Source organism: Oncorhynchus masou, chromosome 12 (assembly GCF_036934945.1).
Source record: "Oncorhynchus masou masou isolate Uvic2021 chromosome 12, UVic_Omas_1.1, whole genome shotgun sequence".
Taxonomy (NCBI): domain Eukaryota; kingdom Metazoa; phylum Chordata; class Actinopteri; order Salmoniformes; family Salmonidae; genus Oncorhynchus; species Oncorhynchus masou.
Window position 1 is genome coordinate 49,906,372 of NC_088223.1, and position 13,218 is coordinate 49,919,589.

General features: G+C 45.7%; 1 protein-coding gene across 1 annotated transcript; it reads left to right on the forward strand.

Moving 5' to 3' along the window:
- Nucleotides 1–5,240: 5,240 nt before the first annotated feature.
- Nucleotides 5,241–8,208, forward strand: LOC135550288 (endosialin-like). The gene has a single exon (XM_064980952.1). The coding sequence runs from the start codon at nt 5,462–5,464 to the stop codon at nt 7,523–7,525; it is 2,064 nt and encodes a 687-aa protein (XP_064837024.1). The 5' UTR covers nt 5,241–5,461; the 3' UTR covers nt 7,526–8,208.
- The last annotated feature ends 5,010 nt before the right edge of the window (nt 8,209–13,218 follow it).

Here is a 13,218-nt window from a genome sequence, read left to right on the forward strand (position 1 = left end):
TTTACAGAAGAAGCAAATGAAGGTAAACGAAAGAATGGAATTAAATGGAATGATAATGTAAGCTCCACCAACTGAAGGGAACTAACAGTAGATTGGAAGTTGAATATATGTGGTTATTAGTCATACTGATATGTGTAGTTATTGGTCTATACTGATAGTGGCTAATATTGAACATGTTACTAATTGGAAAATGAGAAAGTCAGGGTAGCCTATAATTAAGACTTTCGAGAGTGCCCATCCCTGCAAATTAAAAGGCCTTACGATTTAAATTATGCATAATTGCACAGCATTTCGTAAACATTACTGTGGGGAAGTTGATATGTTGATACACTACCATTCAAAAGATTGGTGTCACTTAGAAATGTCATTGTTTTTGAAAGAAAAGCACATGATTTTTCCATTAAAATAACATCAAATTGATCAGAAATACAGTGCAGACATTGTTAATGTTGTAAATTTCTATTGTAGCTGGAAACGGCTGCTTTTAATGGAATATCTACATAGGCGTACAGAGGCCCATTATCGGCAACCATCACTCCTGTGTTCCAATGGCGCGTTGTGTTAGATAATCCAAGTTTATAATTTTAAAAGGCTAATTGATCATTAGAAAACCGTTTTGCAAATATGTTAGCACAGCTGAAAACTGTTGAGTTGATCAAATAAGCAATAAAACCTGCCTTCTTTAGACTAGTTGAGTATCTGGAGCATCAGCATTTGTGGGGTCGAATACAGGCTCAAAATGGCCAGAAACAAATAACTTTCTTCAGAAACTCGTCAGTCTATTCTTGTTCTGAGAAATGAAGACTATTCCATGCGAGAAATTGCCAAGAAACTGAAGATCACGTACAACGCTGTGTACTACTCCCTTCACAGAACGGTGAAAACTGGCTCTAACCAGAATAGAAAGAGGAGTGGGAGGCCCTGGTGCACAACTGAGCAAGAGGACAAGTGCATTAGTGTCTAGTTTGAGAAACAGATGCCTCACAAGTCATCAACTGGCAGCTTCATTAAATAGTAGCCGCAAAACACCAGTCTTAACGTCAACAGTGAAGAGGTGACTCCGGGATGCTGGCCTTCTTGGCAGAGTTCCTCTGTCCAGTGTCTGTTTTTTTGCGCATCTTAATCTTTTCTTTTTATTGGCCAGTCTGAGATATGGCTTTTTCTTTGGCCAGCTTCCCGGAGTCGCCTCTTCACTGTTGAGCTAAACACCAGTCTCAATGTCTTTTCCAGTTGTAAATTACAGTGCATGGAGAATGGTATTATTTCTATAGAAAAAAAAGATCTGTAAATGCATTTTTCCACTTGGAACTGGTAGGTTCACTAGATGTTATTCATGGTTTCCTCGTGGGTAAAGGTAGTGGAACTATTAGGGAATTAAATCAAGATTAGAATATGGTCTGTGTTGACACATCTCCGCCTCACCTTCATGTATTCAATCTCCATCCCGAATGAATAGCAGGTGAATAGCATGCTATCCTCATGCTTAAGATCAGAATCCACATAGAGAGAAATGTGCATAAAAATGTAATTACGGGGCTTCCCGAGTGGCGCAGCGGGCTAAGGCATTGAATCTCAGTGCTAGAGGTGCCACTACACACCCGGGTTTAATCCCCAGCTGTATCACAACCGGCCATGATCGGGAGTCCCATAGGGCAGCACACAATTGGCCCAGCGTTGTCCGGGTTAGGGGAGGGCTTGGCCAGGGGGGGCTTTACTTGGCTCACTGCGCTCGAGTGACTCATTGTGGCGGGCCCGGGGCCTGCCGGCTGACCTTGGTCGTCAGTTGAATGGTGTTTCCTCCAACACATTGGTGCAGCTGGTTTCTGGGCTTACCAGGCGGGTGTTAAGAAGCGCGGTTTGGTGGGTCGTGTTTTGGAGGACGCATTGCTCGACCTTTGCCTCCCGAGCCCTTTTGCGGAGTTGCAGCAATGAGACAAGATTGAAATTGGGGAGAAAAAAAGGGGTAAAATACAAAAAATCCATTTAATTACGTTCCATTTAAGAGCGCTTAACTCGGGTCGGAATCCACCCTTTAACAAGAAAGATAATCTAGTGCCTTTATCAGAGTCAACACACCTATATTTTTGTTTTAAAAATTCAAAATCTCCTCTCAGCCTGGTGAATATTAGGAGATTACCAACGCCGGAGATGAGAAGCAGGTACGGGGAGTTGAACATTTAATGTAGGTGAGACATAGAACAGGACTAGAACAGCGTCAGAACCAGGTAACAAATGACATACGGACATTAATGCAGCAGCGGTGAACAGAGCTGGGGAACCGACAAATATAGAGGAGGTAATAAACAGGTGATAGAGTCCAGGTGAGTCCAATAAATCGGTGATGCGTGTGACGAGGGAAGGCAGGTGCGCGTAATGATGGTGACAGGAGTGCGTAATACAGGGCAGCCTGGCGCCCTTGAGCACCAGGGGGAAGAGCGGGAGCAGGCGTGACAGTATCCCCCCCACACTCCCGGCATCCCACCCGGCATCCCACCTGGGCGAGCCTGACGGGCCGGCCGAGGCACGGACGCTGGACAAGCCGGCTGGGCGTAAAATCCCAGTGAACCGGCAGAGGCGTGGGAGCCTGGCGACCCATCTGAGGTGTGAAAGCCTGTCGATCCTGCTGCGGCATGGGAGACCGATGACCCGGCTGAGGCGTAGCAGCCTGACGAGCCAGCTGGGCATAAAAACCTGCCGATCCGGCTGAGACCTGACGCGGGATGTCCGCCTGCCAAGTCAATCGGGCCAAGGAAACCTCTCGAGCCAGCTAGGGCGTGGGAGCCTGACGAGCTGGCTTAGGCACCCCTGGTTCCATCGGCGGGGGGCCCCGGATCCAATGTCACCACCAACCGGAAAGCAAGCACATTCTGTAAGGACCGACGCCGGAGATGAGAAGCAGGTACGTAATACAGGGCAGCCTGGTGCCCTCGAGCGCCAGGGGGGGAAGAGCGGGAGCAGGCATGACAGAGATGAGAGATAAAATTGTAAATGCTCCTCTTTGCTCCATGACAAAATGTGTAAAATTGCAGGAAGTTAGCTGCTTTTTTTTGGCCCACCCAAATTTTTGCTGGTACTGAATCACTGGTATTATATAACAGATGTTGCTGAAGTTGTGAAATTGTGGAGCATAACTTCAATGTGAACTGCACTCCAAGTTTCAAACTATACAAAGATAAATGATTCAGTGTTGCCAAATCAGTGAAATGAACCATTCTATTAGTCAAGTTAGTAGAAGTTATTTATTTAGTTATGATTAAGTTTGAATAAATTAGTTTTGTTTTTTGGGTCATGTGTTCATCAACACCAGGTAGGGGAAGCTCAAACTGCCGAATGGATATATGCATGGCTTTGACAAAAAAAAAGAATCAAGAGGTGAAATTGTAAAAAACATATTTAAAAAAAGGAGAAGGAAAAAGAGAGATTAAAGGGATTCCATGCTCGATAAGATCTGCAGAGTTGGCCTGCAGGAAGTGATCTCATACAGTTCAAGTTCTCTATTTGTTTGCATTGAAACTCCAGCCAGTGGAGCAGGCCAATCTTATACACATCTGAAACGTCTTGATCAGATTCTCTTACATAATATACATACATGCATAGAGGAGCAGAGCTAAGTGTTGTTTCCCTACCACTGTGTCAAAAGACAATGGCAAGGCCTAACCTGACCATCACATTGGTCATTCCAAAAATGAAGATGAATTGATGACAAAAAGAATCTGTGGAGTACCTGAAGGTAATGTACCTGAAATAACCTAGAAAACAAATTAATCCAGATGTCAACAGCAGGAAGACTCATTCCTCTATATTTGTAGCACTCAGCATGGTACTGTATCTAGCCTACTAGCATTATGGAAAACACGATTAGATAGCCATCTGGAAGGATATTATCCTGAACCAAAATTGTTTGACTTGGAAAAGACCAGTAAGATATTGGACTGTTTGAAATATACTGTATTTTGCCCCTGGGATGGTCAAAAAAAGCAAGCCTGTCACGCCCTGACCTTAGAGTCTTTTATGTCTCTATTTGGTTTGGTCAGGGTGTGATTTGGGTGGGAAATCTATGTTCTGATTTTCTATGTTTTTGTAGGTCTATGTTTTGGCCGGGTATGGTTCTCAATCAGGGACAGCTGTCTATTGTTGTCTCTGATTGGGAATCATACTTAGGCAGCCTTTTCCCTTTGGTAATTGTGGGAAGTTATCTTTGTTAGCTTCACGTTCGTTTGTGTTATTTCTTGTTTTGTTGGCGACATTTGAACTATTAAAAGGAAAATGCACGCTCACAACGCTGCGCTTTGGTCCACTTCTTCCCATGACGGTCATGACAAAGCCAGGCAACCTGCCGTGACAGTGATGCAGTAGTGGGCCCTAAAGTATCAGAAACAAAAGGTATACTTAATTTACCCACTATAATAGAATAGATTCAGAGAACAATAACAGCCATTGCTTGAACTGTGACTGTTGGATGACCTGTACAATGGTAGAGTTCCTACTTGTATTGGGAAGGCCGCAATTAACTTCCTTGCTCTTTTTCATCTTTACCCTAAAAAGCCCTGCACACGAAAAAAGTAGTTGTCTGCATACTTTTCCATTTTGTAAACCTGCGTAGTCGCACATCTTGGTCCAATCATCTAACACTCTACCGATGTCATAATGAATTTTGTCCCTCCTGTCTTTTCACATTTTCAGGCGCCGTGTGCCGAGGATGAACTGTGTGCCGAGGATGAACTGTATTCATACATAATGAATAAATCCAGCCACGTATAAACTCTCTAAACGTCACAGACAACAGACCTTTCAAAAAAAGACCAGATGTTTACAAGAAGCTGGACATGGAATTCAGTACCCGTGATGGAGTGTCTCACGGTTGAATATACATCAGAAACAGAATAGAGGGAAAAAAATGCCTAAACGACTAGACTATAGGAGTAATCAGTCCCTGGGACAAAAACAAGGGTTTATCTGAGTCACCACTCTTCCTCTGTCTGAAAAACTGGGATAGTAAAACAGTTTCCATTATTGTGGATGGAGCTGAAGTGGTTGATGTGGTTGGTAGCAGGGTTGCAAGAAATTCCATTAAAGTTATGAAAACCATATGGCACAAGGGAAAACCAGCGTCCAGCACAGCAGCCCCCCCTCCTCCACACACTCAGTCATTACCCGCCCCCTCAAACCTTTTTCCCTTTACGCACCCTCCTTTCTTTCTTCCCTCCCTCCCCCCTCTTTTCTTTCTCCTGCAGCTCAGTTAGAATGCTGCTAACACCGCAGAGGTAGACAAGCAGGGAGCTCAGGAGAAGGCCTCGGACTAAATAACTCTGACTAATAACAGACGAGTTTTGTTCGGGAGAAGTGGTCGAACATTGAAACAAGGCTGAAATAAACTTTTTTAATTAAAACTTTTTTTTTTTTTTACTTGGAGAGGTGTAGGGAGGTGGGGGGAAAAAGACAGTGGTTCCAGATAGGGAAGATGATCTGTGCCTTGCGCTCCTTTGCTCTCCTGTGGGCCTGCTGGCTTCCCTGGACTCTGGGACAAGAGCTGCAGGAGCAAGATGCTCTCTGCGCTGCAGGTGGCTGCTACGCCGTCTATTTCCAACGCAAGACTTTTCGGGAGTCAGCAAGGTTCTGCAAGGACAAAGGTGGTTCCCTGGCAACCCTAAAGAGTTCTGAGGAGGTGACTGTGGTCCATGAGCTCCTGTCGTCTGTGGAGCAACGCGGACCACGGACCAGGGTCAGACTGTGGATGGGGCTCCATCGCCAGCCCAGGCAGTGCTCTGCCACACGCCCACTCAGGGGATTCCAATGGATCACAGGTGAACAGGACACGCAGTACACCAACTGGCTGAGGGCGGACTCACCTAGTACCTGTGCCGCGCCCCGCTGTGTCGTCATGAGTGTCAACACTGCTGCTGACACCCGGGAGCAGCACGACAACTTCAAGTGGCTGGATGGCTCCTGCTCGCTGACTGTGGATGGATTCATGTGTCACTACACCTACCGGGGGATGTGCCCTTCTCTGAAGAGTGAGGGAGGCGGACCTGCTCTGTATACCACCCCTTTCAGCCTGCTCAGCACCATCCTCACTCACATTCCCTTTGGCTCAGTGGCCAACCTTCCCTGCCCAGATAATGAAGACAGCTTAGGAGACCAGTCTGTTCTTTGCATGCTGAGGGAAGACGGGAGTGTGGGCTGGTCAAAGGATTCCCCACTCTGCTCTGATGGCCTCCAGGACTGGTGTGAAGAAGAAAATGGTGGCTGTGAACATTTCTGTCAGAATGCTGAAACACAGTATTACTGTGAGTGTTCTGACGGCTTCACACTGGCAGAGGACGGCCAGACCTGCCAGCCGAACCATTCCTGTGGCAATGCCAACTGTGAGTTTGACTGTGAGGAGACCGCTAAGGGATTCCGCTGCAAATGTCCAAACGGATACCTGCTGGCACCTGATGGACGCAACTGCCTGGATGTGGATGAGTGTCTCCGGGCCCCCTGCCTTCATATATGCGCCAATGCTCCTGGGACATTCGAGTGCCACTGTAACCAGGGCTACGAGCCCGATGAAGATGGCGAGTGTGTGGATGTTGACGAATGCAACGATTCCAGTCGCTGTGAACATCGATGTGAGAACGCACCCGGTTCCTTTGCCTGCCACTGCCGCCAAGGCTACACTGAGCTGCCCGACGATCCAGGCTTATGCCAGGACGTGGATGAGTGCCAGACCTCCGGCAGCTGCCACCAGAAGTGTCTCAACTATATGGGTGGGTTTGAGTGCTATTGTGAGGCAGGGTATGAGCTGCAGTCAGACCAGTACTCCTGCATTGCTATTCCAGAAGGCGATGACCAGTATTCATCAACAACCACCTCGTCCTACCAAACCTGGGTTACAGACCAAGACTGGATTACAGACCCCACACGTTTGGAGTGGCTGACAGAGCAGACAGTCCTTGAGAGGCTTCCGACTGACCTGGGCTGGTTTACAGAGGCCCCGCAGGAGGAGACAACATCTACACCGGTTCCTCGCAGGCCGTCGGGTGGCCATAACTCACACTGGAGTGTTCTCGCACGGAGAAAGCCCGCTCGGAACACTGTCACACCCTCGCCCAGCTCCTCCTCGCAGGAAGATGATGACACTCAAAGCCAAGCAAGTGATCCCTCAGTGGTGTCCAGGGTTAGTGACAGCCACCGCCCAGCAGTCCAGAATGACAAGGGAGCTGGGAGAGTGGTAGAAACCCCAGACATAGACTCTGATGCTAAGGCCACCACCACCACGCTCAGAGTCCCATCTCCAGCCCAAACAGTGTTTGCATCAGGGGCCCAGTGGCCTGAGAGTAAAGGCAAAAGGAAGCATGACAAAAGCTGGCTACTAGTAGCACTCCTGGTGCCCCTGTGTGTTTTCATTGTGGTGATGCTGGCTCTAGGCATTGTGTACTGCACTAGCTGTGCTGTAAAACAAAACAAGAGCATCACTGACTGTTACCGCTGGATCAGCACCTCCAAGTCAGAGGGGGAAAGCAAGGCGAAATCTCGTGCTTGACCATTAGAGGTGACACTGTCTTTTTAGTGGATAGTTCTGAAAGAGGGGGGTGAATAGGGGACAGGGTTGAATAAAAGGACACCGACAGGATCCAGACCACCCATCTGATGGCCTCTGCCGCCACCACTTGTGAAACTGGACCCCTGCAAAACTCCCGTAGAACATCCCAGCGTCTCTGAAGTCCATGTAGGAAGAATGCCTATTTTTGGTGCTCCAAAAATCACGACCACGTTTAAATGAAGCCGTGTTTTTTTTTTTTTTTTTTTGACGTTGTAAAGATCTGATAAATGGTCATGAGGACAAGGGGATATGACGTCGTCGAGAGGAAGTGGTTCCTAGTTCACTGCTGGTGCTTTTTTTTTGCCCACCGTCAGAAAATGTCTTCAGTAATTGTTAATTCAACAGGTGATAAAGTTAATGGCATTATGTGGTGTAGACCTCGTCGTTGAGGCTGCTCATAATAAACAGAATAAACTTCAGAGTACTCATTTAAGAAACCCAGATGAGAAACAATCCCATCACATGAATTGTGTGGAGGTGAAAAGAAACTCTCCAATTATATAATCTTTGGATATGTTGCCGTTTGTGATGTTTACCCACGTGTGTTAGTCAGGCCTAATCAAATTGTGTCCTTCTAGATGCACTGAATATGCGTTGGATTTGAATAAAGTCAATAAACCATTGCTGTTTTGTTTGATTGATGTACCTCATACCATGAAATGATTAGGAATATTGTGTAATTTAGACTATCCCAACAGCATAGTAGTGGTTAGAGTGTTGGGACTACCAACAGAGAGGTTTCAAGTTCAAATCCCTGAGCTGACAAGGTATAGATCTGTTGGTCTTCCCCTGAACAGGCAGTTAACCCACTGTTCCTAGGCCATCATTGAAAATAAGAATTTGTTCTTAACTGACTAGCCTAGTTAAATAAAGGTTAAAAAAACAGCAAGAGAAATTCGTATTTGTATCTGCCTCTTTTTGACTTTACTTGGGAAACAGCGCCCCCACGCGGTAGGGCCTAGGCTTACATTTGTAAAAGATCGTAGTAGATTTACAACTGTATCCCTTTCACTCACCAAAAATGTGAGGTTCTCTTCTCCTTAAGTTAAGACTCTATCTATTAGGTCAGAACACATCATAATCATCAGGACTTTTACTCAGCCTATAGTAAGTGATCATGCTATAATTGCTTATCATATCCATCTACTTATTTTTCCTAATTTTGGTAACACTTCCTATGAATACCCTCTTTATAATGCATTTGAGTAAAGTAGAGTATAGTTCAGTACAATACAGCAAAATAGAGTATAGTTCAGTACAATATATGTTACTGTATACTGTCCTCTACTCTAGTGTGCTCTACTGTACTCAACTCTACTGTACAGTACACTACGGTACTTTATTGTACTGACCTATACTCTTCTCGAATTGTCTTTTCTGTGTATTACACTCTACTGTACTATACTGTAATGTGCTGTCCAAGCCAAATGTTTGAAGCAGGCGTTTATGATTGGTTCAGAATTGGACGGACTATATTTCAAATACTTTTCAACGTCCATGGATATCCGGTGTTGTTCAGTGCTCAGCGGGTGAGAGGGCAGTTACATTAAATGGACACACGACAGAAAGAGAAAGAACACACTGAACATAACAGTAGGCCAGTGGAGGGAGGACAGTAGCAGGTGACCCAACTGTGGTTTGTGACATCTATGATTTCCCATTGTAGCCAATTCAATTGCAGTCATTCTGTTAGATTTTTTTGGTCATTCTGTTACCAATTTTGTAACAGAATGACGCATTTGAATCAATATGTAATAAACCAAATTGTTAGCAGCAAAAACACTATAGCCAATTGATAGGCCTACCTTCACTTGTTACTTCTGTGAACTTGCATTATCCTCCCTCCTCATGAGGGAGAGAAATTAGAAAATATCCTAAAGGTATGTGGGTTTTTGGTAACAGAATGACAAAACACTCGTCAATGTTTCTTAAACTTACAGAAGGCAAATCATTTCTGCTAAACTAAACAGTGCTGTGTTGGAGACCTAAAGCGAGACCGATTCAAGACCAAGACTGGGAGGTGGAGAATGTGTCCGAGACCGAATCAAGGCGAGACCAGAAAAATGTGAGTCCAATTCAAGATCATGATTGTAATTCTGTCAAATCGCCACCAAAATGTCCATTATTTCTGTGTTCATATTTCAGAAGAATATATATATATATTCTTTAGACACAAATGATCACTAACCCCAAAACAGTGGGGAAGAATGAGGACCTTCTACACCTTCAGAGAAGGGCTATAAAATAATAATAAATATTATTATGCTATTCTTTTCAATGATGTTCTGATTTAATCTCTTCAGTTTTTTAAAAGGAAAGTGTTAACACTGAAGAGAAAAAAAGTTCCAATCAGGATCCGGGTGTCACGGGCGTCGTAAGAAGTGGACCAAGGTGCAGCGTGGTAAGCGTACATATTCCTTTTTATTAGAATGTCGCCAACAAAAACAATACAAAACCACCATGAAGCTTAACAGGGCTATGATGCCTCTAACAAAGTTAACTACCCACACTGAAAGGAGGGAAAAAGGGCTATGATTCCCAATCAGAGACAACGATAGACAGCTGTCCCTGATTGAGAACCATACCCGGCCAAAACATAGAAATAAAGAAACATGGAATGCCCACCCCACATAACACCCTGACCTAACCAAATAGAGAAATGAAACGGCTCCCTAAGGTCAGGGCGTGACAGTAGTACCCCCCCCCCCTAAAGGTGCGGACTCCGGCCGCAAAACCTGAACCTATAGGGGAGGGTCCGGGTGGGCATCTATCCGCGTTGGCGGCTCTGGAGCGGGACGTAGACCCCGCTCCACCTCTGGCTCACCCCACTTTGGTGGCGCCTCTGGTGTGGGGACCCTCGCTGCAGGCCCCGGACCGGAGGCCGTCGCTGGGGGCTCCGGACCAGAGGTCGTCGCTGGAGGCTTCTTGCCATGGATCATCAATGGGCTGGAGAGACACCCACGAGGCCTGGCTCTGGGAGCAGGCACAGGACTCACCAGGCTGGGAAAGACATACAGGAGGCCTGGTTCTGGGAGCGGGCACAGGATACACTGGGCCGTGGAGGCGCCCTGGAGCTCTCGAGCGTAGGGCCTGCACAACCCGTCCTGGCTGGATGATTACTTTGGCCCAGGACGTGCGGTGTGCAGGCACAGGACGCACTGAGCTGTGCAGACGCACCGGAGACACAGTGCGCAGAGCCGGCGCAGGATAACCTGAGCCATAGAGACGTACTGGCGGCCAGATGCACTGAGCCGGCACCCTCTGACCTGGCTGGATGCCCACTCTTGCCCGGCCGATTCAGGGAGCTGGAAGGTAGCGCACCGGGCTGTGAATGTGCACTGGAGACACTGTGCGCTCTACCGCATAACACGGCGCCTGACCAGTACGGCGCTCGCCACAGTAAGCACGGAGAGTTGGCTCCGGTCTCCAACCTGACTCAGCCAAACTCCCCGTGTGCCCCCCAAAATGTTTTTTTTGGGGGGGCTGCCTCTCGGGCTTCCTTGTTAGCCGTGTTGCCTCGTAACGATGGGCACCTTTACCAGCTGCCTCCGCCTTCCTGGCTGTTTCCACCTGTTCCCATGGAAGGCGATCCCTTCCGGCCAGGATCTCCTCCCATGTCCAGGATCCTTTGCCGTCCAGGATGTCATCCCATGTCCAGTCCTCCTTTTTACCACATATTATAGCGTACATATTCCTTTTTATTAGTATGTCGCCAACAAAAACAATACAAAACGACCGTGAAGCTTAACAGGGCTATGATGCCTCAAACAAAGTTAACCACCCACACTGAAAGGAGGGAAAAAGGGCAACCTAAGTATGATTCCCAATCAGAGACAACGATAGACAGCTGTCCCTGATTGAGAACCATACCCGGCCAAAACATAGAAATAAAGAAACACAGAAAACAAAACATAGAATGCCCACCCCACATCACACCCTGACCTAACCAAATAGAGAAATAAAAACGGCTCTCTAAGGTCAGGGCGTGACACCGGGAAGATAAATCTAGCTAGCTAAGTCAGCTATTGGCTAGGCCTTCAGAAGCTAAATAGAAGGCATCTGCCCTGTATTAGAGCAACATTTTGGAGTGACAGTGGAATCAACCAATCACATTTTGACATGTAATGGTTGGGACCGTTTTTTTTACAAAAAACGAATGGAAACTTTTGCCTTCTCTAAGGTCAACGGGGCACTGCACAATAGTGAGCAGTAGTTTTCCACGGTCTAGCTATCTATCTTTTGTTGTAGGCTAGTTTGCAGCGACTGCAGCAGGTGTTGTCGAAGAGGATGTTGTTGCTAATTTGTTTGCTTCTCCCTTTTCAAGAATAACTTTCAACAACAAGTTAACCTTTTACTACATTGGGCTGAATCAGGGTCACACAGAGTGATTATTGGTTGTCTTAAACAAATCAACTTTGAAGCAAAAGTATACACCTCACACACATGGTTATGGGCTTAAAAAAACAAGACACCTGTACCATGTCAGATATAGAGTTGAAATGTATTCAATTTTGAGGTTGCATCCCAATATTCCACCTTATATAGACGTCACAGAAGACTGAAATATAAAATATAACAAAACTGTCCAAACGAGTATAACATTGTTGATGCCCGTAGCATTGAATGCAAGGGAAGCCAGCGAGCATTTGGTCTCCCTTGATAAAAAAAAAAATACATAATTATAACCAATCATCGTTGAGCTAAACTGGGTGAGTGGTCCTGGCGCACCAAAAAAAAGTGTCAAGGGAAGCCCGTTTGGATTCAACCAATCAAATTGCATTGGGAACATAATGTCATTGACAGAAAAAACTTGAATTGTTGCATCTCGTTGTGTTGTTGTACTCTGGTGGCTAGCTAGCTAGCTAAAATTGGCCCTTTCCTAAATTAGCCATGGATGGAGATAAAGATTTGGACTTGTGGTTTTACTTAATTCTTCATACTGGCCAGTGATTATAACAGTGATTCTGATCCAACCATTAAGTCATACATTGCTGTGCTCTTGGCCTGAGAAGATGGTAGTTCAATGTGTAGCTAGATCATCTAGTAGATTTAGAAGGCTAATGTTAACTAGCTAAAGTTGCCCACGAATGGAAGTTAGGCTAGCGAGCAAGCATTTTATACAGGTATCCTAGGACAACAAATAATAAAAGCATATAGTGTATGACATAGTGATAGACAGTTTTGGCAACATGAAAGGGAGGAGGATGGCATTGGCATTTCTCTACAAGTAGGGTGAGTCAACATGTTTTTCTACTTGCAAACATGCACACCCACACACACAGAAATCAGAACCATGGACAGCCACATCATATTAAGTTTATGTTGATTGGACTATATTGTTTAACGGTGTCTTTTTGTTGTCACTGTACTACACTAAGCATAGGTGATTTGATGATGTTGAAATGTTGAAGATGAAACGATGCAGGAGGCAGCTCCTGTTTTCTTTGTAACTTGCGGCCACTCTCTGTGGTTCTAAATTAATAGTTGTTCAGTGGTCCAAAAATGAGGGAAACATTAACTTGCTTGACCATGCTGTGGGTCATGTAGGTCATGTAACTGTCTGTTACATGCCATATCCTTTGTGGACAGAGGTTGTTCTCTAGTGTTGTGATGAAACAAAGGTGTGGTTCAAT